This window comes from Halyomorpha halys, unplaced genomic scaffold, assembly GCF_000696795.3.
Source record: "Halyomorpha halys isolate HHAL.00 unplaced genomic scaffold, Hhal_1.1 Scaffold111.1, whole genome shotgun sequence".
NCBI classification, from domain to species: domain Eukaryota; kingdom Metazoa; phylum Arthropoda; class Insecta; order Hemiptera; family Pentatomidae; genus Halyomorpha; species Halyomorpha halys.
The window spans coordinates 1,934,755-1,961,803 of record NW_027109684.1 but is presented as its reverse complement, the minus strand read 5'-3'; the positions used below and the strand labels follow the sequence as shown (position 1 = coordinate 1,961,803).

The 27,049-nt window shown below is 32.0% G+C and overlaps 1 protein-coding gene and 1 long non-coding RNA gene across 4 annotated transcripts in view; one reads left to right on the top strand and one right to left on the bottom strand.

The window, feature by feature from the left end:
- LOC106677896 (uncharacterized) overlaps positions 1–4,984 on the top strand; it is a 66,491-nt gene extending 61,507 nt beyond the window's left edge. For all 3 annotated transcript variants that reach the window (XR_001342658.3, XR_010843562.1, XR_001342657.3), the window contains 3 exons: positions 4,093–4,227; positions 4,417–4,639; positions 4,947–4,984. This is a non-coding gene — a long non-coding RNA (uncharacterized lncRNA). The remainder of the gene's footprint in view (positions 1–4,092; positions 4,228–4,416; positions 4,640–4,946) is intronic.
- Corin (corin serine peptidase) overlaps positions 1–27,049 on the bottom strand; it is a 224,334-nt gene that overhangs the window by 32,554 nt on the left and 164,731 nt on the right. The window contains exons 3-4 of the mRNA XM_067047823.1: positions 11,610–11,751; positions 1,042–1,364 (exon numbers count right to left, since the gene is read on the bottom strand). Of these exons, the coding sequence (XP_066903924.1) occupies positions 1,042–1,364; positions 11,610–11,751 (465 nt within the window). The remainder of the gene's footprint in view (positions 1–1,041; positions 1,365–11,609; positions 11,752–27,049) is intronic.

Here is a 27,049-nt window from a genome sequence, read left to right as displayed (position 1 = left end):
GTTTTGTCCTAAAGTAATTTCAGTCTATGGAACAATCTAGGGAATGTGATGGCAAGAATGTATCGAAATAAAAAAAAAATCGTGAAAATTTCCACTCTCACACCAAAGCAGGGATATGCTAAATGAGCATTCTGGACGAAAAGGATTGGTTTAGATCAATCAACCGCACAAAATGTCTTAAAACCTTTTTTTTTTTTTGTATGAACAAAGGAAGACTTAAACATTGCAGCAAAATTATTATGTAAGTTCAATGACGAACGAGAGTTATTCGATGCTATTGCTGCTTTTTTAAAAATATAAATTACTAATATTGTGTCAAGAGTTAAAGAGAAATAATTTTAAAATACTAATACTTTTTTTTTTCATTTTTACATTTGTTTATTTTTTTTTTGTTATATAAAAAAAAATTACTAATTATGATTTGTTTTGTGAGCTCAGACCTTGTAGATCTTTGGTCACTTAACCAACCTTCTCCATGCCTGCCTATCTTGGGCAACTGCTTTCTAATTTGCTGCATGCAGCTCTTTCGCATCAAGTGATTCTGCCTATCCATCTGAGTTTTGGCCTGTCACTTGATCTCTTACTAACTATACTGGCATTCATTGTATTAGATTCATATAGGCGTTCTGATGGATTGCTTCGAGTCACTTATCCCGTCTATATTGACCTCCATGCCTTCACATCAGGAGATATTGACTGACTAGTCTCTGCAAGCAGTTCATTGTTCCCTCTCAACTTTTCTCAATTTTTTTCCTTCTAATTATGCCACATCCGAATACGACATGGCCACTTATCAGTAAAGATAGTGTTATATTTTTTCATAATTAAAAAAAAATGTATTTTCAATCGCATATAAACTCTTTATACCAAAGCACTGTCTAATTCAACAACATAACTCTGATACATTATACTGTTGACAGCTGTTGGATGGGTACCTATCATGCTGTATTTTAAAAGGATAACATTGGATAGGATTTTAAAGGTTAACGAAGAAAGGAACCTTTATATTTCAAAACTTATCATATAAAGGAGATAGCTTACCTTTCAGATATTTTGTCTGGTTCTGGTTTCGGCGGCTCAACGAAGTCTGTCTTGATGGGAGGGGGGAGGATGACTGTGGCTCCCCTCTTGGAGTTGAATTTGTAACCTGCAGCAGGGACACTGCCTTCGGAGAACTTGCGGGCGGGGTTGGCGCGAGGGGGCGGGAGGAGCTGGATGTCGGCGGCTGTGTGCGAGTAGCGGCGGGGCGGCGGCGAGTAGAGGTCCGAGTAAGAGGGTGGTGGCGAGTCTTTGACCGGCTCCGCTGCAGGGGGTGGTGGCGGCGGGCGTTTCCGTGGTGGCACCGGAGGTGGTCCGTCTCCGCGCTGGCAACATAATATAACAAATCATATATTTTACCTTTTTTATATATATATATATATATCATCATATATTTTTCCTTATACTTACCACTGTCCATACCCATGACAAAAGACTTACCTCTAAAATCTTTTATTTCCAACAGAACCTTCTTCCGTCAATTTAAAAACCGACAAATATAACTTATCATTATCATAGTCCCAAATAATTAATTTAATAAAATTGTATTTTTTTTTCTTCTATGTTTTATGTTCTTTTATTTTAATTATTTGTTGTCACCCTTTATATTTCTCTTTTTTTACTTTCCTTGCTTTTACCCATCTAGTAATATGACCTTGTAAACGTATTCTTAACTTTTTTCCGTTAGATCCATTATATATTCCAACATTATCGTATTTTTTAAACTATTGGCTGCTACGCGCCACTCGTTGCAATTGTATAAAGATCTCGACGAAACAGATTCATTTGTTTTATTTTATTTTTTTCTGATCTTTGATTTTACACCTCTTCTCTTATAACTTCTTCCTTACCCACATTATTAAGTAATGTTCACCACATTTTATTATTGTCTTATTTACTATTTACTCCTTTTGTCTTATTTTACCTTTATCGTAATACTTTATATTTTATTTATTTCAATATAGTATTTTACTTACAGATTTAATTAGTTACATATATTTTCTTTCTCATTTGTTTTCTATGACTTTAATTGTAAATAAGTGTCATTACATTAAAATATCCAAATTTCTTTATTGATTATACAACTTTATATTTTATTTCTTTAATCCTGTTATTTTACTTACTTATTTAATTTATTATTTGTTCTTTCCTCTTACTTAATTTTATTACTTTTCCCATACAGCTTCTTATAATACTTAGACTATATATGTCTTTCAAAACTATTTTGTAACTACAATTTAGTTGTTTTCTTATTTTCTAATCATTATGTTGTAGCTTTTATTCATTGGGGTTGTTAGTTTGTTTTATATTCTTAGCCCTGATAAAAGCCTGAGATTTTGGCCGAAACGTTGGCACTAATAAACTGGCTGTACCCCAAACATCTTCTCATATATATTATCAACGGTCAACTATTTGACCTACTATCACTATTCTACCTTTCCTAAGATATAGTTTTTAAAATGATAGATCTTGATTATTGATCTTGGAATATGTACATGATAAAACCCGTTTGTGTTTTTCTGTTTGTTAGTTTTGAAAGGGCGTTTAACAGCCTCGTCATCTACGCCCGTTGGTTGTTGGTTTTGGTAAGGCCTAATTGTTCCATAGTCATAGCTTTGGTATGGTGTACTGATCCGCACCAGTGGGACTCATTTCTGTGAGATTTAAAATATTATTCAACTAGGTAATAATAATTAGTTTAATAATAGATCGTAACGATAGTGGAGAAAGGATGAAGAAAATCAGATAAGTGGCTATTCTAATTTTAAAAATAAGGCAAGATAAATAGATAATTACAATAATTAAAGGCTGATTATTAAGTTAGTCTTATGGATGAATTTAATGACACTTTATATTATAGATTCGTCGTTTCTCAACGCTATTGGAGCATTTGTTGTTATCCCTAACGGGTTCAAGTGTTTTATGTCACAAAGGCAGATCCTGTTGCGTTATCTGACCTCGAGCCATGTGTATATATAGCGGTATGTTCTGGTTGAGTTTGTAGCAGTTCTCGGAACTTTTCTTGACATTTTGACGTTGTATTTTGTTTGCGGTATTTTGTTTGTGGTATTTGTGTTTTTCTGTAATTTTTATTTCGGGTTCTCTAAAGGTCTCCTCTCTGTCCAGTTATAAGTTATATCTTTAGAACATTAATCTCAAAGCTTTTTATAATTTTACAAATGTATTGAAAATATTAAGGGGGCATGTAAAAATACGAACCATCAATAAATATGTTGAAACATAAGTGGAAGAAAGACAGAAAAAAAAGAAAAAATGAGGAAGCGAGAGGGAGGAAGAAGGGTTAAAATCAATTTAAATTGGATATACTTCAGTTAGCGAAGTGGCGATCCCATCCAACATCCAAATCGGCCACTAGTTCTCCAGGCTATGGAAAACTCACACCTACAGTTAAAAAATATTTTTCCTTCAGCACATCTTTCTATCTTACCCCATATTTGGATTTTCAGGTATGCCTCTACAGCTCATATTTAATTATTATTTTTTTATTTAATGCTATTTACAGCTGTACATTATAATACATTAAGTAAATTTTATCTCAGTTAAATTGGAGAGTTACATGCGTGTAGAGAAACTACCCATTGGTAGCACTCTAATTACATTAGCAAGTCTCGTGGCCATCTTCTTTTCAGGCACCTCGGAGGTTGCAATGATTGGATACGAGATGAATTCGTAGGTTTAGTGGAGCCCCAAAGCTCAACTCCGTATGTCCAGATTGGCCTTATTACATTCATGTAGTCTTTTGTAATGATTTGGAAGTTTAGACCGTTTTTCCAGTAAGTGCTGTAATAGTATACATATTCAATGGAATATCAAATGTATATATGTATGTGTGGAGTATCAAATTCTAGGCAGAGAGGTATTAATTCTTTGAGAAACTTGGTTTGGTATATAATTTGTACTTGAGGTTGATACCTTGTACTAAAAACATCAAAATGTATCAAAACTTCGTGATCTAATATTTTTGTTATACTGTTAACATACATTAATCGAGTTAGAGTAATATACCGCAACGATTCTGAAAATGTGTTTTAGAAGAACCCTTCGAACAATATGTATTCAGGAAAATACTAGTATGAATTAACATAATTACTAGGAGAACATTGCTAGAAGTTAACCACAACCTGCAGAAAATTCGGCTCATCTGGAAGACATCTAGGACACCTAAAGGTATTCTTTCTCGATACTTAAATATTAATCAAGTATAATAATTATTTGATTCTCTACTTCAAGTATTTATAAAAAATAAATAAAAAAATGTTCACAATTATTGTGATTTCCTTATTAAGTAATATCTAAATATCATACATAAACATCAATTTTTTCCTAACACTATATATTTTTATTGGTTCCTTATAGGTGCAGTGCAGCAGCTCTAATTTTATTTCATATGTGTGATTAGGGAGTGACGTTCAGTGTATTTATTTCTTATATATTAAAGTTTAGTTGCTGTAAGAGTGAATTTTCATAGTTACCGCCGTGTGCTTTCGGTTTCTTTCGTTTCGTAATCTATTGGTTTTAAAGACCTTGGCAGATAGTGAACTTCAAGAAAGAAGTGGTTTACAGCTTAGAGATATCAAGGGTAAGTTGCATACCGCATCATCATTCTTTCCTTTTTTAATTTTTTTTCATTAATGTCGTCGAATAAGTCCATATTAAAAAATTCCTAACTGTTTTATTTTATAAATATATCATATCTACTCAGACCAGCACGAAACGAAATGTGTTCTCTGATCTCTAAAGCGTAAAACGCGAGTTATGATTTTAAATTCCAAGGATAAAAATTTTTTCCACTTCCTTAGTATAAAGTTTCCTGAAAAATAAACAGATAAATGTCAAGTATTGATTTTTAAAAAATTTGAGTAATAAGTATTTTATTTTATTTTCAGATAGAATCTTCTGATCCAGTTCACCTAATTAAAACAGGTATTAAACTATTAATTATTATTATAACAAATAAATTAGGTTTCAATAGTTTTATCGTTTAGTTGTACTTGCTATTGTTTTTGAAAACGATTTTCGTTTTTTTTTATTATAAATTGTTCCTTTGTTTTGTGTGATATCCTAAGATACGAAAAAATGCCTATTATGCATACCTTATTTTTTTTAGGACCTGAAAAGTCTCGTCCCAATCTACTTAAAGTATATTATTGTGAAAAATTATAAGAAACTCCTATAAAATATTTGGAGATCGTTTTATCTTAAAATAAATACACCTCATTTTTATGGATTTTTTTATTCAATTGGAAATGCTTTTACTTTTTTAATAATAAATGTTGACTTAATTTTAATATTATGAAGTATGATTCTTATTAATTAATTGTGAATAAACACAAAAATAATTTGTGAGCTTGGAGGAAAGAGTAAAAAAGTGAAGCGAAAAAGGCGTGTGTTAGGTACCTTCCTGAGGCATGGCAGAGGACCAGGGGAAGAATAAAAGCCAATCACTCGGTACTTTCTAATTCACTTTACCGTAAAATAGTGGACATTCCTGATAACCGAAAGGTAAACCTTCCTTCCGTGGGGGTGGAATTTTTGGTTTCACTTTTGCTTTGATGGAGAGTAGGGTTGCGCCATCCCTCTGTTTGAGAAGTATGCTTGGTTATAAAAATACTAAGAAGAAAACATTTATATTGATTTCCAATTCTAAAAAGTTGCCTTATTTTAAAAAATGGTTAACATTACCCCATAAATAGAATCTGAAGTAAACATTAAATTTCACGGTGAATGATATATCTGAATGCTTATGAAAATACAGATATAACATTTGCTGAATATGAGTTTTATATTAAAACTTGGCGATAATTTGTCCCATAAAATAACATTTGAAATTGATATTAATTGGTGATTAAAATACAGCATAGTGGAGTAAGCCAAAATTGGTGTTTTGAAATATACAACACTTAGGGGTAAGTTCTGTTTTGATTTTCTCTGTTAAAAGTTGACAGTCACCATAATATGAGTATTTAACAATCTAGCAGCTTTAATATAATCTCTTAGTAATTAACTCTTTTTTTTAATGATAACAAATTCTTTTGAGAATGGAATGACTTACACCATTTTTACTCCTAATGGCTCAAATATTTCGTTCCCATTTCTGGATATAAATAAATAATATTGGGTAAATATAGGGGGAATCTAAAAATTTGTAGAAGAGAGCAACTCAATTTCATCCGGAAACACTGGAGATGGGAAGGTTGAGGGTGGTTTTGTACGAGTATTATGGTTAGAGATGGTATTATGTTATTAACAATGTTGTTTATTTATTTATTTCGTTTTTTATTTTCAATTATCAGTGTAATAATACGAAAATATTGAAATCCTGTAGTTTTGAATAAACTTTTCCCCGTTTAACGAACATTCTTCCAAAGATATTAGTCTATAAATAACATTAACATAACTGTTTGTCTAATAACTTACATCTATTTTAAATAAAGTTAATATTCTCTATTGAAAACTATAAAATTTTTATTTTGTTGTTTTTTTAAGCATCTCTTCTTGTTAAATTGGAAACGATCATGAAATAACTTATTTAGGTTTCAATTAATATCATAAATTATATTAAATTTCCTTCAAAGAAAATAAAAATTCTTATTCTAAGGGGACCTTTTTTTTTTTAAATCTCACTTTGTACCCAAGACTGCTTTAGAAACTCTTTAAATTTCTACCTACATTCTTATCATCCGTTGCTTTCTCATTGATAGATTATTCCTAGTAGACCACAATGGTTCCTATTCATCTCTCTATCCTAAGTACCCTGGTGTTCCTCGGTCCCATCCTTTGCACCTTCACCGTCTTTTCAGCTGACATCCCAACAAATACCAACACTATCCTCACCACGTATGCCGATGACACATGTGTGCTCGCTGTGAATAATAACCCTTTTAATTGCATCCCAAATACTCCAATCCCATACCGCAGCCCCCGAAAAATGGTGTCGTAATTGGAGGATTAAAATAAATCCCATCAAATCACTTTTACCCTTCGTCGTAAACCTACCGTTTGTCCTACAGTCTCCTTTAATAATGTTGCTCTTACCCTTACTACACAAACGGTCTAAACTTCCAACTCATTACAAAAGACTGATCTTCATGAATGTAATAAGGCCGATCTGGACATACAGAGTTGAGCTTTGGGGCACCACTAAACCTTCGAATTCCTCTCTTATCCAATCCTTACAATCCAAAATCCTTCGTCAAATCCTCAATGCTCCTTAATTTGCCACTAATAAAATCATACAAAAAGACCTTTATGTTCCCTATGTAACCGATCTAGCCCTAACCAGATATTATTCCTTCCATTACAAACTCCCTAACCACCCAAACCCACTAGTTTCTAAACTTGCATCCTCTTCCATTCTTAACAATCCTCCGAGGCGCCTAAAAGGAAGATGGCCACGAGGCTTGTTAGTGTAAAAACGTCATTACAGTACTACCAATGGGTAGTTCTCTACACCCCTGTTTCACTTGATTATAACTGAGATCAAATTTACATAATGTAAAGTTGTAAATTTCAATAAATATATTTTTAAAAACCCACTTTTGAATGTTTTATCAGTTCTCTGATAGATTAAAGATCTCACTTCTCAATTTGTAAGGTTCAATTTCGTATAAAGGAAGGTCTGCATTTGGCTCCTGATTTGTTAAAAAGTGTGGATCGGAATCAGATTTTTATATGTATATGTGAATTCATTCTTTATAGAAGTGATAGCAGAAGCTTTATAGAGGTTATAAAAGAAGCATGTATGCTCTGCTCAACCAAAGTGTATTTTTATTAATTATATTTTTTTTTACTTCTACAAGAGACAATTAGCTTCTACAATTATATTCTTAACAATATGGTATAAATATAGAACATTAGGAAACGAAATGATTTATCTTGAAATTCATATTTTTCGTTTATAGACAATTGGCTTATAATGAATATGAAAAAAATGAGGATATACTGCGCAGTTCATACCGACATTTATTTAAGTTATAAGAGATTAGGTTTTTGCGCTTGTTTTTTTGCCTATATTTTTACCTTCACGATATGGAAAACAGAGCTATCTTGAAGCTTAACTAATATGTTCATCATCACTGCCTATTATGCTTAAGTATTTTCTCATGCGAGGAAGGCAGCTTAGAACGTTAATAAGCTACGGGGTAATACTAGAGAGCTTTTGTCCAGAAAGGTTTGCAACCGACCTAAACATGTAGCAAATACCTGAGTGGTAATACGGTTTAACTTGTTGTTTACCTCCGACTTTAGTGGAAGCCTTATGATGTAATTAGGTAGCCCGCTGTTACCTTCTCTACCAGCAATTCATTCCTGAATACAGTACCGTTTCAGGGCGACTACCCTTTCATCTTCCTAATAGCTCCAGTTCCAACTGAAGGTCGATTTGCACTATATGTTCCGTTTCCCAACTTTATACACAAAACTATTAATTTAAACTTGTACGAAAACAGACTTTAAACGATAAGGAAGAGAAACAAATAGCAGAGTAAATCATCCTTAAAATAGCTAATATTAAATATTTTTAAAGTTATATCTTCTACTGGAAGAGTTTAATTTATAATTAGATCTTGTGAATGAAAAGGCACTCTTTCTTGTTTTAATTATTTTATTTCATATCATTAAAAATCAACAACGTTTCGGGGTCGTTACTCGATCATCAGGTATCTAAAACAAATTCTAAGATTCATCCTATGCACACAACACTTAATCAATATATCACAATTCTTTTTTTTTTTTTTAAACAATTACCTGTTTAAAAGATCTTTCAAAATGACATTTTGTTTTTTCCTTATTAATTATATTAGTTATTAGTTATATTGCTATCAATTACATATTGTTGTCACTAATATAAAATTGTAGTAATTTAAATAACCAATATATTTTAAATAAGAATATTTGAAATACCTTCCTGAAACCAGATTATCTTTATACGAGTATATTTATTTCAATATGTTATTGTTGGCATTGTGGAACTAATAAGGAGAAAACAAAATTTAAATTTAATCAGGTAATTGTTTTAAATTTTAAAAAAGAAATTGTGATATATTGATTAAGTGTTATAGATACCTGATACGTGATAGACATCTCCGAAACGTTGTTATTGTTTTTCAGTGATACAAAATAAAATAATTAAAACAAGAAAGACTACCTTTTTATGCAAAAGATCTAATAATAAATATATAAAAAGTAATAAATAGATATAACAAAGTAATAAATATTGAAAAAAATAACCTATTTATCTATTATTTAAGAATATAAAGGTAGTTATAAATTATATTTTTCTTCTCTGGTTTTTAATATGGGGGAATGCGGTATAGAGAAATGCGTTGGGATCTCCTGGAGTTTCGATATCTCCCATTGAGGATTCCGAGTTCCCAAGACATAAATATTGTGCTTGCAAGTGTTTAAGGTAGTTAATTATAAAATCGGTTAACTTTCACTTTCTTGACCTAATTATTTTCTTTCATTTGATTTATTTATTCATATTATTTGAGATGAATGTATTTTATTTATCATTAATTTCTATTAATTTTATTTTTACTTTCGTCAGTATAGTATGAATGATTACATTCATATATTCATCTCTAGTACTTTAGCCCTTAAGTGTGGCAGATTTTATTACTTGTCATTAAAAAAAAAGGATGTTTATTTGTTTTTGTGACTAATGGATCATCTAAATACAATGTACATTTACAATGTATTATTTATAAAATATGGGAATAATAAATACATTTATTTATCATATGTACCAATTGTCTCAATAAGCGAAAAACAGACCGAAGTGAAAGGCATTTCCCCTCAAAAATGTTTGCTTTTACCTTTAGAGCATATTTACTGCCAAATAGACTTAGTAAGTTGTTATTACGTTTTTTGTTTTTGTGTTATAATGAGCTAAACCTAATATTTAACTCTTTATACACACTGATAAAGTTATCAATTTGAGGTACAATAATTAAATAGAGCCGAAATTTTCGGCAGCGGTATAAAGTTAATATAGATCAACAGGTTATAGAGAGCTATGGCAAGCTACTTATATTAAGTTGGCCCTGAACTCTCCTAAATTAGGATATTTCTGGAAGGGGGGAACCCTAAACTGGAATTAATTTTAGTGAAAACTTTCCGACCCCTGTCTCTTTTACTTATACTCAGGGAGCCCTCTCTAGCCAAGCCGTTAATTACTCCTTGACACAAGAATGACAAAGTTCAAATTCTTCCAACTTCTATAAGTCTTTCTGATATTAGTTTAATACTTATGAGCTTTGATGTAGTTTCTTAAATACTTAAATATTACTCGTGTTTGATCTTGAGGTTATTTTGGAAAAATGGGAATGAATCGAGACAATCATGAAAATAAAAAAATAAATAAATTTATTAAAAATCTTTTTTCAAATATAATAACTTCATGGTTTATCAATGGGTGGAACTATTTCAGTGGCTCTTAGTGGAACATTAATGAATAAGTCCCTGTTAAAGCCCAAGAAGAGTATTTTATTTTATTTAATTTAGTTTCATTTTACTTCCAAGTGGTTTTTTATTGTTTGTTAATTATAAGTTAATTTTTAATTTAATTTAACCACACATTGTTTGGATTTTTAAATTTATATTTAATTTATTACGTAAATCATGAACAGTTAAGGAAGTTTGTTGTGTTGCGTGTATAATATACATACACCGCTGCGGCTCGGCACATACAACAGTGCGAGCTGCAATGGAATTAGTGCATGTATGCGGACTGATAAGGCAGTCCGGAGTCTAGAGTCGGCAACAAGGAGTCTTTACCGTGGCAGGCTTGGACCCATCTGGTGTTTTTTTTCTCACCGACTTTTTAACTCACCAGACTACATGGTTTTCGGGACTCTACTTTACTAGTGACCCTCACCCAACGTATCGAAACGACAACCCCATTGAGTTCACGACAGACGTTAATCTCGAATGAGAGTGTAAGTGAGAAGTATAAACGGTATGCGCATATCGACACCCCCGGCCATCTATTGTGAGTGACTTTTTTCCACCCATTCTCTTTCATCGAGCCTCGTATTGTGTTTGTTTTGTTTACTTCATTGATTTTCTCACAAACTGAAATACTATTTTTTTTTTTGTATTAAGAAAATTCTCTTAATTTTGTAGGTACATATATCCAAATATTTTATTTTCACAATTGACTCTTATTTTTTATTACATTACAATTCATTTTTTATTTTCAGTGCTTATATTTTAATTTAATTAAATTTGTGAATCAGTTGGAAGGTTTTTTTATTCTATTCTTTTCTTTTTTTTTTTGTGTGTGTGTGATTTTCATTTCATGTCCTCCGTTTTTTTATATTTTGTAAGCCGAACCAGCGAACATTTTTCTCTGGAGAAGAGGTCGATTTTTCAGTCTCGAAATGCCCCTCGCCCCAACAATTATCTAATTGATGCAGAAAATATTAATAATGAAAACATCCGCATTATTAAAATACTTGTTAATTAAAACGTTTTATCTTCAAGCAGGAGTCACTTAATATACACATACTGAATGTATTTTAGCATAAAAATATTATATATTCACTGACCGGTATATTCCTCGGCGGTGGAGGCGGTACGAAGCCTACCCTGTGCTGCGTGCTCTGATGCGCAGCTTGTTGCTGGATGTCCAGCTGCTCTTGCAGCACTTTCTGTTGTTGCGCTGCTGGAGGCATGCCCCTTCCTCTGCAACTATAAATAATTATAATTTTATAACAATTAATATCTATTTAAGACTTGAGCATAATCATTGTATAAAGCATAAGTAGAAATTAATCCTGAATTCATAAAATCCATCAATATGTGTTTATTTTCAACTAGATTATTTAAAAAAAAAACATTGTTAGGAATTTCCAATCAAAAAACTTTTCTTTTTATTTATTTTAATATATCGTTCAAGAATTTTACATATTGCCTATATTTTTGATATTTAGTGACGGATTTTCCAAAAAAATATAACTATCTAATTTGTGCAATTGTGAACTAAAGGTACTGTTGTGTTTTTTCAATTATTTAATCATGCCTGCCTAAAAACTTAAACGCGTGCCTATCTAACTGTTTATTGGTTTTTACAGATTCTCTGTATGTGAAAATAAAAATATATAATTGACTTTCTTTAGTGGAAATTTTTTGACAACGCTCATAAACTTGAATTACTGACATAAAATCAATTCTCAAAAAACTTGTTTCTGATTTTCATTATTGAGAATAAACTATTACGATTCCTAATATTCACCTCTTTGGTTAGAGGAATCTCAAATCAGGTTTTGAGAAAATCACGATCAAAAGCCACAATTTTGAAGGCGTTTTTCATATTTCAATAGCTAGTTAAATAATTTTCCACATTTGATAAACAACGAACAATCAGAATGAGAAATATAAAACAAAGTGTGATACAAACCCAAACTTCCTGATTTTTGTTAAGAGCTCCAAAGGAGCAATAATTCTCAATATTCAGTACTTATGATAAAAAGTTTATCAAATTATTCACCCATATTTGGAATCCTCTCTTTATAAGTTTTCGCAAGATCCTTTGAATTTCATGCCATCTCCCTCTTCCTCAGCCTGACAAATATGATCTCATAAAGATTCTCAACCCCTTTTTTCAATTTTCGTCTTTCCCTTCTTTCAGTTTGCAGCTGCGATCGATGGGTGCCGGACACTTAGTAGGGTGTTTTCTCTTTTAATTTTAAGTAGCTATCTGTCTTATAAATACAGTCAGCATCGGAAAATGTGGCTCAAATGTCTTTATAAATTGTTTATTTACGGAATAAACTTATCTTTCCCTCATTCGTAAAAGTTAATTTATACATGTAAGGATCTTAATATATGCATATAGCATATTAAAAATATTTAGTGAGAGAAATTGTTATTTTTTTTTTTCGCCCAAGACTCCCATTGGAGTTATGTACTGCCTAACTATGGTTGGGGTTCAAAGTTTGTCATTTGGTAGGGCCACCACTCAATGAAAAAAGTCAACACCCTAGACCGGATTCGAACAGGCACAAAGTGCATTGTTCAAAGGACAAAAATAAAAAATAAAGATGTTTTTTTACGAGTGATTTACTATTGGGATTTTTAAACAAATCCTTAGACTACTGGTGTATACATATATTAAACTGTTTACATTTTCCTGTGAGGTATATAAAGGTTATATACCTTTATATGATATTTATATATCATATAAAGGTTAAACTCTAGGAATTAATTCCTTTTGGGGTAACCACATTATCAGTTACAATTTGTTTCACTTCCCGTGTGCGTCTCTTCTTTATAGGAAAAAAACACACACAGCTAAGAACCAAGGTACGTTTAATACATTTAATATCGTAAAAAAAGGGGAAAGTTAAATAAATAAAATCTTAATTCAAACAAATACCATGAAATATCAATCTTTTCTTATTTTAAAATGACTTTTGTCAAAAAAGCTAAAACCGAAGTATGTAAAAAAAAATTATAAAGCTATTGAAGGTTTTTTTTATGTCTCAAACACTTCCAATGAAAGTTTAAACGATTATACATATATAAGTGATGTTCGGGCCAGATTTTGTTTCTGTCAGATTTTCCACTCCTCAAGCAAAGCAGCTTACTAAAAAATTGTTTTAAGACTTCTCTGATTTTGGTATTTTTCGTGATTACATCCCAACACATCAAAACTACCAGAATCATGCTTACTAAAAAGATTTCATAAAAAAGTTGAAAAAATTCCTGAAGCAATAAAAAGGGGTTTTAAAGTAAGTAAGATTTTAAGAAAAGAGACGTAAAGAAGAGTGGGATCCTTAATGAAACAGTAAGTGGCCTAATGAGTCCTCATAAAGAAAGCTGTTGCCCTCTTGAGCAAATTGTGAATTTAATTTAGAGTTGGGCGGCTTAGGGCTCTTCAAAATTGAATTAAAAAGTTTTTATCTCTCTTGGGGCTTGGTTGGGGAGGGGAGCGCATATCGCCGGTGTAAAAGCTATAAAGAGCTTCATATTTATCGTTCAGTCTCTTCCCCACAATTTCATAGATAATTATACGAGTTCTGGCTTCAGTTAATTGGATAAATCCCTTTAATTATGGAGAATTATACGTTTTAAACACGATTATTAGTTCGTTTAATCTTTTATTACATTATTTACATAACAGACAAGCATATATATTTATTTATTATTCTAGGTTATTTAAATTGAAGGCCATGTTTGTTAACGTACATTATTGTTGTAATAGACCATAGCTGTGAAGACGTAATATAGTACAAGAGCCCAAGAGAAGAAAAAATCCAGTTATTTCACCCCAATTTTTGATTACTTAATTGAAAACTAGGTATAATTACTAGTCAAAATTGATGCATGTGCAAATATAGAAAGAGGGAATAAAAAAAGGCAGCTGTTTCAAAACTTTAAACATAATAAATTTATTCGGAGCTCTATATATTTAAAACTACTAACAACAATAGAAAATCTAAGAGAGCATCATTTAAAGTTGAGTAAATTTAATGTAAGCCCTAATATATTTACGTTTAATAGTTCTCGAGATATAGCTTTTCAAAAAGCAACATTTCAAAAAAATGTTGTATGGAACGTACTGAAATATCAGTAGTTAGTTAATTTATTTTGAGAAATCTGTATCTGAGGAACTATGTGACGTCAGATGTCTATTAGCACTCACATTAAAGCTAGTTTAATGAGCTATAAAATAGTTAATGACGTTTATTTTTATAGGAGTAGTAGTTTTCATGAAATTTGCTAAAAGAAATTGATTTATAGTTGTTCGGACATATATAAAAATATATTAATAATATAAAAATATTATTTTCTCAGTGTAAAATTGTTTTTTTAAAATCAAAACTATGTTTATTTTTGGATGCATGCTGCACTAATACTGTTTTATTTGGGTTCTCTTCCTCATTTTTTTATCTCATCATTGTGTAGATACATTCTCTGATCCAATAATTGCTTTGTTTAACCTATAATAGAAATATATGTAAAGTATAAATTATTATATTCTTGACTTTTATTCCACAATATTGATGGCCCATAACCAAAACAGCTCCCTAAACTCTAAACTAAAGTTTTTACAGTACAAAGTTGACCTCATAAAATTTGGCAATCCAATAGATTTTTAATATTTTCAAATAAATAAATTATGATCATACTTCTTCTGATGTGTGTGTGATTCAGAGCCATGCTTCGAGGTTTGTTCCCAAGAGATATTTTTTGTATTATAATAAGTTTCTCTTGGCAAATCTTCAAAATAAGAGTTTAGACATTTAGCTTATTGTTTTTAAATTCTATTGTCCTTCCATTTTCATAAAAAATTAATTACAATATTTTACATAGTCTTTTTAAGCTAAGTTCAGGTCAGTGCTGTATCAGGGGGGATGATAGCGATTGGATGTGGTGAAGAACAATACCCAATGTGTCATGTTTGTCAAACATAACAACGTTGGTGACGCTGGTTTTTTTTTTCAATTTTAGCCACTTTTTAAACATTGTTCGATTTAACTATCTTAACTCTCCTGTTCCCATTGCAAGTAAATGTTTCGAAAGTGATGTAAGACGGTCGCTAAAGTGGAGTTTTAGTCTTCTCGTTCCATTAATTTCATGGCGTTCCAATAGGCTACAGCTAGACTAAACTACTTCAACTGGACTCATATCAACACCTTATAATGCCACAAGGCAATCAAATGGAGAAGGATATATCATACATTTCATGTTTATATATGTATGAACTGCTAATGTTATTAATCTTAATGAAGGGTAAGAAATATTATGAGTTTTAGAGGGGCGGGTTTGCCAGGAAGCCTTGCATTGTTTTTTTGTGCTATCTCCTCTTGTGAAACTATAAAACGTCATACATCGAAAATCATACTCAGTATAAGTGTCTGTTTTAAAGTTAGGTGAGTAAGGATAATAATTTTATATTGTTTTTGTGCAGGGACTTCACCATGGGAGAAAAGATTAGGAAATGTTTAATATTCCAAAAACATTATCAAGGATGGGTCCTCGGATTACTTTTTTGATAGGGATGTTTAGAAAATTGTTGTAAAATTTCAATAGACAGTAGAAAGCTAAAGAAGTCAGACTTAAATTCTCTTACCAAGGAATTGCAATGCATCGCCGGAACTAACCATGTTTGATAAACCAATGAGACTGAGTTAGTTCTGCTCAATCTTGGTTGCATTACAGCAAGGGGTACATACATCATCTTATGTTCAAATGGCTAAGGGACATTTCATCAAGATAAAATTTCAATTTCTATTTGATATTTTTATAAAAATATGTTAAGCCCTGAAATATATTTATTTATTAAAGTAAAAATCTTCTAACCCTTAATAATTCCTAAAATCATTAATCCCGTCCATCATACTAAAAACTATTACTGTTAAAAATAGATAAATGCTAATTCATTGGACAACTGGAAGGAAAGCAGAACTGATACAGCCACAAGTACTATCTCGTCGGATTTCTTTTCGTAATTTCTCAGTCACATCCTAAGAGGAAAACTATCTCTATCGTGGTAACCTACTGTTGCTAATTATTCTTTTGATAATTATTTAAAATACTTAACATATTTTTTTCTACAAAATTTAATGTTTGTCCCATCAAACCGAAAATCACGGCTTATAGGACTAACTGATAAGAAATAATATTTAATGTTTTCCCCTTAAGTAATGAGCTGAATGGGGTGAAAATTCTTGGAATCGTTTTCTTCAAAACACGGGTTACTGTAAACAGGATTGAATAAAAAGGGGGAGGAGCTAGAAAACATTCTGAGCGGCTGCTGGACTGTGTTGGATTGCTAATACACAGCATATTAACTGTGTTGGATTGCTAATACACAGCATATAAACTCTGTTGGATTGCTAATACACAGCATATTAACTGTGTTGGATCGCTAATACACAGCATATTAACTGCGTTGGATTGCTAATACACAGCATATTAACTGTGTTGGATTGCTAATAGACAGCATATTAACTGTGTTGGATTGCTAATTAACTGTGTTGGATTGCTAATACACATCATATTAACTGTGTTGGATTGCTAATACACAGCTTATTAATTGGTCCAAAAGAAAATATTAAAAGAGAAAACTAGAATTACTCCCCCTCCTCTTTTCGACTCGTTGAGTTGACAATACCAGCCAAGGTAATTCGTTTTGAATCTTATCGTGAGATCCACTATTAATGTTTTCTTTTCAGTCGCATCACACGCTTGAATATCTACTAACCTTTCAGAGCCCTCTTTATCTACACAACACACTTCTTGAAAACATGAATAATGTTTCTTCTCCATCAGTTCGGCTGTTTTCTTCTTCATATTATTGTATAGGCAGGTGATAAGGTGCAGGCATTGTTTGGGCATTTTCCCATTCCATGAGCTGGGGTTTGGTCGAGTAATTCTGGTAGAATCTATCAATATTTTCCTAAATTTAAATAAACTATTTTCATTATAAAATATTTAAAAATTAATGAACACTGTAGTCTACAAATAATTTAGAAGGCACGAATCTACGTTTAAAGAAAAATAAAAACGTATATATCTAAAACGATCTTTATCAGAATAAGAAAAATGATTATATAAACCATTTGTCGGATTGAGTAATGAAGTGCCAAGCTGGGGACGCCTTGAAGGCTACGTGCTTTCGAATAAATTAATTGTAAATATTTAATTATTCTGTTACTTTAAATATCATTTATTAAAAATAACGCTACTTTTCTTAATTTTAGTAAAGAAGGGAACAGTTCATAGTAAACGTTTTTATGTAAAAGTTAGACGAATGAAATTTACAAAGTTAATGTAATCCTGAAGTATTTTTTCCCTTTTCTGGCACACAATACTATGTTATTTTTTGTTAAATACATACAATAACAAGTTGAAAAATCTAATTAATTTTTTTTTGCTGACCTGTTCCATAGCTTCAGCCTTCCAAAACAAGAAGTGTACATCTCTATTTGATACTCATGATAATTATGTGACGAATTGCAATAACAAACGAAATTTATGTGGAAAACATAAGGACAAACCACTAAAAAAATTTAAATATACAAAATTTATTTAAAGTGAAGGTTAATTTGTTAAATTTAAAGGGGAGAATATTTTACTAATTTTAATGTATAAACAAAACTTTATACGTTTTAGCTCTCACACTTTATCTTCAGGAACAAATATTTGCACACTACAGTACAGACTCAATGAAATTTCTGTTCCTGAAGATTAAATGAAAGCCGAAACGTAGAACATGTCGTCTATAAATGAAAATATTTTTGTCTTCAATTTTTAAAAACTTAAAGTTTTAAAGTAGCGTGATGGTTGATGGGTGGCCTTCAAAAAAAGTAGCTCAAAATAGTACAAAAACTATTTATTGTATACCAACATTTCACCCCACTCTGTAGATCTTCATCATGGCTGACTAAAACAAGATGAAATCATTATTAAGTATGGCAGGACTATAAGAATATGCAGTTTTATGGAAAAGTCATATAAAACGATACACAGAGGTAAAGCTTATAAAAAAAAAGTTATATACGAAAATTTAAAAATGAACTATGTAAATTAAAGGAATATGTAAAAATTAATTAAATAAATATAGAGTTTAAATTAGTTAATATATATTCTGTATATTCTTTAAATTTTTTCTTTGTTCATTTTAAAATATTTTGTATATAACTTCCATTTTGACAAGGCTTACATATCCATTTATGGAACTGTATATTCTTACTGCCCTGACGGTGTTTGACAAAGTTTGTAACTTGTTTTACTTAAGCACTGATAAAGCCCTGCAAAGTATGGCGAAACCTTGGTGTATAATAGTTTTTGTACTATTCAGAGCAACTTTTTTTCACTGGCATCCTGTGTTCATCAATTACATATAGATAATTTACCAATACAATTTTTAAAGAGAACTACTGTAAGACAATTATATTTTTAGTTAATCTCCCCTGTTGTGTAAGTATTAGTATGAATAGTAGCCAAAACGTACTCCACTCATCTTTAAACTTTGGATTGCACTTTGCCCTTATTTCCATAGCAATTATTAATCAAAGTTCTTTTCGCTTTTTAAATTATCAACATATTTTTTAATTTATGTAAAAAAAAAATAAAAAGTTGTTAAATAAAACAATAGGACGTTAGCTTGAAGCAGTTAATGACAGAACAATTTTTTTTTCCAAAAAATGTTTTTAAAAAATTCATCTTATTTACTGTAATTTAAAAAAAGTAAAAATAAAATATATTTTTCGTAATATATTTGGATATTTTATTTCTTCAAGAACGGAGAAATGACATCGGACCGCATTGAACGTTGGTTATTGATTTGTGTCTTCGGCAGTTCCTCTCAATACACTGATCTGCCGGCCTCTTCTACCCTTTCAGCCTTCTAGAATATTCTTCCATACATTAAACAATACGCTGAGAAACATCTTTCTTTTGTTTTATGTAGTTATCGCTATGAGAAATTCCATACGTTATTTTATCGTTGCTCCTTCAAAGACAGCACCGTAAATTCCGGTAGACTAGTTTATCACACGAACGTTTGAATTATATGAATTTTCTCTAAAGAGCTTTCAAGACGATCCAAGATAGGGAAATAAATGAGTAAGATTTCATTAATTTAGAATTGAGATATCTTTACTGGATAAAAAGTGCGTGTGATGATTGTTGAGCTTATCTGGAATTCTAAAGCTTATACAGCTGAAATGGTTGCAATTTACTAGAGCTTAAATGTTTTTCAGAGATAATAGAGGTCACCTGTACAGATTCATCGTCAGTCCTTCTTAGTTTGAAAAATATTTTACCTACAGGCCAGCTATATCAAAAGATCAATTATTCATTGAACCATCAATCAATTAATCATTCAAGTTCACCAATAGAAACAGTATTTTAGTTTTTTTTTCGCTTGGCTCCATGGGCAATAGCCGGTAGAGAAGTGGGTGATCGGGTAGCAAAAGTGACGATTTCTGAAGAAATTGCACATCGCAGAGTGCCTGTAAATAACTTCATTGTCCTCATTAAGCAGAGAAATAAATTGGCATAGCTACAAATGTGGGCAAATGTTACTGATAATACATTAAAGGAAACCAGAAGAAACGTCTCCCCTAGGATATCAGAGGACAAGGTGCAGCTCAATCAGTAAGAAGCATTGGTGATCTTTGGGAGCAGTGGCATGCGCAATCCCAGCGCGCACTCCCGCTCCCGCACCCCGTATGCCAGAAATGGCAAGGGAGGGGGATAAATAAAAAAATAAATACGCGCCTGACCCACGGTTATCTAAAGATCCGCCATTCTCCAGGATACCGGACTTGCGGAGCGCGACTTACCGTTAAACACATTTTAACTCAATTCCGAGCACACGACTCCCTCAAATCTTTCTATGAATTACCAGCAGACCTCCAATCAATTTTGCAAGATACCAAACAGACTGTGGAAAACTTTTTCAAAACTTTACCATAAAATTAAACCAATTCAAACCACAATTTCCCATTTTTCACAAGTTATTTTACATTTGAATTCGAAAATTAAAGCAATAATGACTTATAAATTTTTTCAGAAATTGAGGAAGTTATGATTAAAAAAATTTCTGAAATCAAGGCAATAATGACCCATTGTGAATTGAATTCACTATTGAATATTGAAGCCTTAAAATAAAAAAAAAGCTTTCGAGAAGTATATGCAGCTATTGCTTCTGTGGACGTGAAATTATAAGGTTGATGCAATTTGATTTTGAGACACAATCGACGATGATTGGTTTTTGAAAGCTAAGAGCTCCATCCCACATGCAAATTTATTGACTAAAAAGATAAGGATAGTGAATTAAAATAACTGAAATAATTAAATCTATTTTTTTTCTTTTTTAAAACCTTTATTTTAAAAATTAAGAAGTTATTATTTTTTGGGGAGGTACTACAGTATTTTGCTTATTCCAGGATTTTTAAATTGAAGTCTCCGCTTTTCCTTTTAGTATAGAATATTTTGCTTGTTTAGAGAAGAAAGCTAATTCATTAAATTTTATATTCAAGCGAGTAAGGAGCATATAATAAAAATATCTTAACTCACTAACATCATTTTATCCTTTTTTTACCCAATATATATTTTTACTATAATTAATCAAGTAATATCAAGTTTCATTTGTAAAATTTGTAATTTATTCTCTTGTACCTTCTAAGTAATCATATAGTGAAAATTACTAAGTTTTCTAGCAATAACAATATACTAATTTATTCAGATAATATTAATATCTCTTTTGACGGGTTATTGGAAATAAGACGTATTTCTGTAAAAATAAACACATATTTCGATTTTTACTTACAATTCACATCCCTAGTTATATCTGTAAAATGTATTAAATTAAAAGTTAATTCCAAGTTACGTAATTTGAAAGTCGGATCTTTATAACTAAAAACATTTCAAAGAGCACAACAATCATGCTTTTTGAACGGGAAAAAATCATCCAAAATTTTAAATTTTTAAAAACTCTTATTTAAATATCAATTAAAACGAACCTGACTTCTTTTTTCTTAAAAATATTTATTTATAAGAAATTCCATTTCGCAAATTTTTACTTTGGAATACCGCATTGGTATCAGGATGGTTTCCATTATTATAAATGTAAGTAAAGGTCAGTCAAAAGTAAAAGAGCATAATAAAAATGTTCACATCTTGATAGTCCTTTTGCAAGTTAAAGTTACATATTTTTATTTTATTTCGATAAATGAAGTTCTTAATGCCCGCAATATATAACTTCCTAACAAGAGGAAGGTAATGTGCTGCGTAAGATATCTGTGACAGAAGACTCTACCCCTCCCTCCTTGGCTCTTGTTAACTAATCAAGCAGTGATCGATAATGACAGTGGTAGCAGAGAGGTCTGATTAAAACCCCCTCATCACCCCCTGCGGGGAAATTGAATTTGTGGTGGGAGGGTGAGTTTAGGTTTCCCAAAGGGAGTCCATTCGATAACACAGTAATTTGGACGAACCGTAAATAGAAGAGCGGGAGCGGAGAGGTCCGACATTAGGAACGATAAGGCTATCTCCAGGCTGTTCTAGTTCTTTCTAACTGAATCAGTTCTCTAGCACTCTTCTAAGGAAGAGAGATTTTTAAAGAATTCTCTTCATAAAGTTTTTTTTTTATCTAATGAACCTTTAATATTGATTTATGGTTTCGTTTCCTCGTATCTAGTCCAGTTTCATCAAAGCTATTTTCGAAAACTCATCATGGAATACCCTCTTGAAATAATTGAGCCATTATTTGTGAAAGCTGTGTAAGTACATTTTTTTCATATATTTAATAAATAAACTTAAGAAATACAGTTGAACTAAACAGTTCCGTTCTTGTCGGAACCAAGACTTAGCTATTTAAGCAGGGGAGCCGGTAAAAGAAAAAAAACTAGTTTAACTCACGCATTAAGTAAAAAATAAATGCAATTTGAATCTTATTCCTGTGAAATCTCATACAGCAGAACATAGACGGAGAAGAGATTTCCGTTAAAAAATGATAATTATAAAAATAATATAGTATAGCTATGTGCTTAAGTTATAATACCAAGCAATTTCGAAGAAATTCAAGTCACTATTTCTAAATAATTGGGAAAAAAGTATTTATACATGTTTAAGAACACAAAGTTTTTTTTATTAAATTTGAAAAGAATTTCATACTGAAAATTGAATTCTAAAGATCACCTTCTAAAAAACATTGTATAAAATCACAAAAAATAAATAAATAAAATAAAATATATATTCCAAAGATCATTTTATTGGTGGAGGAAATCGACCTGTAGTTTTAAAGAAAAGAGGATGACAGACGAGTGGAATTTTTATTTCGTTAATGGAAACTAGATATGTTAAAACATAAACTCATAATTTTAAAGGAGAAGGGGAGAGGATTAAATATTTTTACATTCACTGAATACTGACTGAATATCTCTTAATATTCTCCATATACCGTAATGTAAATAGTTGTAAGAGATTCTTTTCCAATAGCGTAAATGTTTTCTGTAATTTGTAATGAAACAAAAAATTATTTCGCAATGCTTACTTTTAATTTAATATAGGTCTTGGAAACTTTTTAATATTACTGTACCGCTTCATAAAGGGCCAGGGGTTCAATACTTTGTACGACAACGGTTATGCCAGAAGTTTATTTGGACAGAATCACGTGCGACCGCCATATTTTAACCCAATTGAAAGTATCCACTTTATGAGGCTGGGTGGGCTCCAGGAGCACCCTAACCCCATAGGGTTGACTCAGAGCTGTAGTAGCAGAATAAATAATTATCTGCTACAGCCGGATTCGAACCAGGATTCTTGGAGTTAGTGGCACAGTGCATTACTGCCACCCCGTTAACCCGATATTCCAATATATTTGCTAAAACCAATATTAGTCTTGTACTTTTCAGTTGAGATAACTTTCACTATAAGAGGGTGATAGTTTTTTTTTTTTTTGTTTCGAATAACCCCTTTAGAGGGTACAATAAATCAACTTTGGTCATGTTTCCTTCGGGCCCACATCTCCTTCATCCTCTAAGAATGCCGCTCCTTCTCCTCCTGAGTCCATTGCCTTACGAGTCGATTTTATCCTTTCCCGAAAACCTGCCTCTTGTATAGTTCTTCGAAATAGTGTTCTGTCAGTTTTATCTCTGTGTTCATGCCGATGTTCTTCATGTCATTTTCCTCTTCTCGAATCCATGTGGGTTTGGATTTGTAATTTCTTAATAGGTCAAAGAGCTGCTTTAATGCTCCTTGTTCATTCTATGAATATTTCCATAAAACTGTAGTCTTCTTATCTTCATAATATCAGTCAATTTTTCAATTTTTAAATACAGTTCAGATCAAATTTACTTGTGGTATTTTTGATACAGTTGTAACTATCAATAAATAAATAAATAAAAAAAATGAAAAAAATACAGTTCTTCATTGAGTCTAATTTTAAACTCAAAATAACTGTTGGTTCTAGTCCCTAAAATCTTCGTCAGAATTCTCCTTTTGATTATTATATCTATGTGGTTGTTTATTAATAGACAAAGTTAAAACCAATTCCTCTAGAGAATTGATTTAATTTAAGTTTGCTAACGATCTTTAAGTCTTTGATAGTAGACGCAAATTCAGTTATTTTGTTTTGTTTTATCCAACTACCAGTATAATAATAATTTTGTTTATACTCCAATCTTCCATCCCGAAAGTTACAATTTACATTATATAAATATTTAGTGATTTTCTCCATTCTAAACGTTTTCTGTATTTTAAAAAAATATTTACATTACCCTGACGTTTCGGAGTCGTTCTCCGTCTTCAGGGTACTTCCTACTATAACAAAAACATTCTGTCTCTTTCTTGCTTCCTATGTCTAAAATACATAATTTTTTGTTAATTTTTTTAATATTATTTATTGATATTTACAAGTGTACATAAAATACATCAACTAAATGTGAAGTTATATCATAATGGTATGCTACACGCATGTAGAGAAACTATCCTATACTATTGGTAGCACTCTAAAAATATTATTACAATATAAGATCTCAAGGCCACCTTCTTCTCCGACTCCTCGGAGGATTGTCCGGAAAGAGGAAGCAAGATTAGATTGCTTGATAGAAATTGATGGTTTTGAGTGGTTAAGGAATTTATAGTGGAAAGATTCAAATCTGGTTCGGGATAGATCCGTTACATAGAGAACATTAATTGTCTTTATGTATGATTTTATTTGTGACAAATTAAGGGACATTGAGGATTTTGGATTGTAAGGATTGGGTGAGAGAGGAATTCGAAGGTTAAGTGAAACCCCAAAGCTCAACTCTGTATGTCCAGATAGGTCTTATTATTGTCATGTAGATCAGTCTTTTGTATTGAATTGGAAGTTTGGACCGTTTGTAAGTGCTGTAATAGTCGAAATCGACGTGCAGTTTCCTGTCTTTTCAGTCTTGTGTAAGGATTCCAGGTTAGTCGTTTTCCAGCTGTAGCCCAAGGTAGCGGATCTGTACTACAGGGGTAAGATCAACATTATTAAAGGAATAGGATAGCTTTCCGAGGAAGAAGTTGTAGCATGTGGGATGTTATTAGGTCGTGCCCATGAGCTTTGCGGGTAGGTAATGATATTAGATATCTCTGAAGGATGAAATTCTTTAGGTGAGAGGGTCATTAGAAGCGGAATATTTAGTTCTGCTTCAATAAATTCAAGGTAAATTGGGTTAAGGATATCAGGATGTGGAATAAAAGTTTTAGAGAGGTGTTGTCCGAATATTTGTGATTTTTCTACATCAGTTCTTGTCCAGGTTTGGGATTTAATGAGAAGTGGGTGGTTAAAATCTTTGAAATTCGACAGTTTTTTGAATTTTGTATTTTCTGATTTCCACTTTTAGTTTATTGGTCAATTTGGTGCAATACGTTTTGTCAGTTGGATACCAGGTCCTATGCTACTTCGATCTTGCTCTGTGTTTTCCCTTAATTAGATTCGAATATGCTGTGGCAGATTATTTTGTTTGTCATTAACTCTATTAGTCGATTTGTTGTCAGTTATACTTGTTCTTATTGATGATGTGAATTTTTCAATAGCTTCATCAATGTCTTCAGTCGAATGTTTTAAGTCCAGTTTGGTTTTGAGGTCTCATTTAAGTTTTTCCCAGTCAACTCTTCCCGTTTTTAATGAAGGAGCGGAGGGAATAGGTACAAAGCTTGAATGTAAAAAAATCAGAACTCGACTATGATCTGATAAAAGGTCATCCAGGGATTCAACAATGGCTTGAGAGGATGAAATTAGGGAGTTGATAAATATGTTAAGGATATCCGGTCGTTTTTTTAGGCATGTTGGCCAACAAGTAGAGTTTTTGGGCGAGAGGATGGCATAAGTATTGGAGGTGGAAACGCGGGATAAGATGTTACCACGGGAGTTGGTTGTTCGGCACCCCCATCGTTGGTATTTAGCATTATAGTCTCATTCAGCAATGAAGCGCGTCCCGAAGGTTCGAAATAAGGAATCAAGGTCATAAGAAAGGTTAGTACCAGAAGGAAAGTATACAGCTGAAAATGTAACATGGAAAGGGCAAGTCGAAATTATTACCGAGGTTGATTGGATTGCATCAGTTGGATTGAAAGGGGATAAGGGTTTGTGGATAAGGATGCAAGAACCAGCATGGGAAGGGTTATCTGGGTGGTCTGATCTATAAGTGATGTAGTCACGTATGTAAAAGTATGTCTGTTGAGTGAAATGAGTTTCAGTCAGTAGGGCTATGTCAATGTGTTTATCGTGTAGGAATTATTCGAGTTTGGTACGGTGATTTTGTAGGCTATTTGTAGGCACTCCATAAGACAGCTAGGAGCCTTGTGCTCATCGTGGGAGATTAAATAGGATTCGTGTTAGAAGGTTGATCAGGGGTGTGATGGTCTCTTGAAGATCATTCAGGAAGGATTTTGGTATTGATATTGATGATGATATTGATCAGGAGCTTGTGATGGATGGTTTGTTTGACTAGGAGTGCTGAGTAGGGGCTGGGCTCTTCGTGATGTATGCGGAGCTGTGTCGGATTTTTGTAGTATTTGGGACGAGGAGGTTATCGAGACAGTTGGGCGAGATGGAACGTTGTAGTGGTAGGTTTACCCGTAAGGGTAGATGAAGGGAAGGATTTTGATGACGTGAAGGTTGAGGCATACGCTGAGAAGTCTGAGGCGCCTGACGTCAAGAATGGTGATTCTTGTTGGTGAACTTGGATTATGTCCAGCTTTGTCCATTCTTGACGAGATTGATCCCAGATTTTTGAGGTAGAAGGCTGCGATTCGATGTCCTGAGCTGATGTTTTCTCTAATTTTGTGAAAATTTCCAAATTTTGGGTTTCAGGCGGTAGGGGTAGGGTGCAAGTTTGATCTAGGACTTTTGATTTCATCAAATGAGATCTCTGTTTGTGAATAGTTTTGTAAACCTCACAGTCTATGTAGCTTTCTGGGTGGTAAAAATACACACACACATATATATATATATATATATATTGTAAGTGCTGTAATAGTCGAAATCGACGTGCAG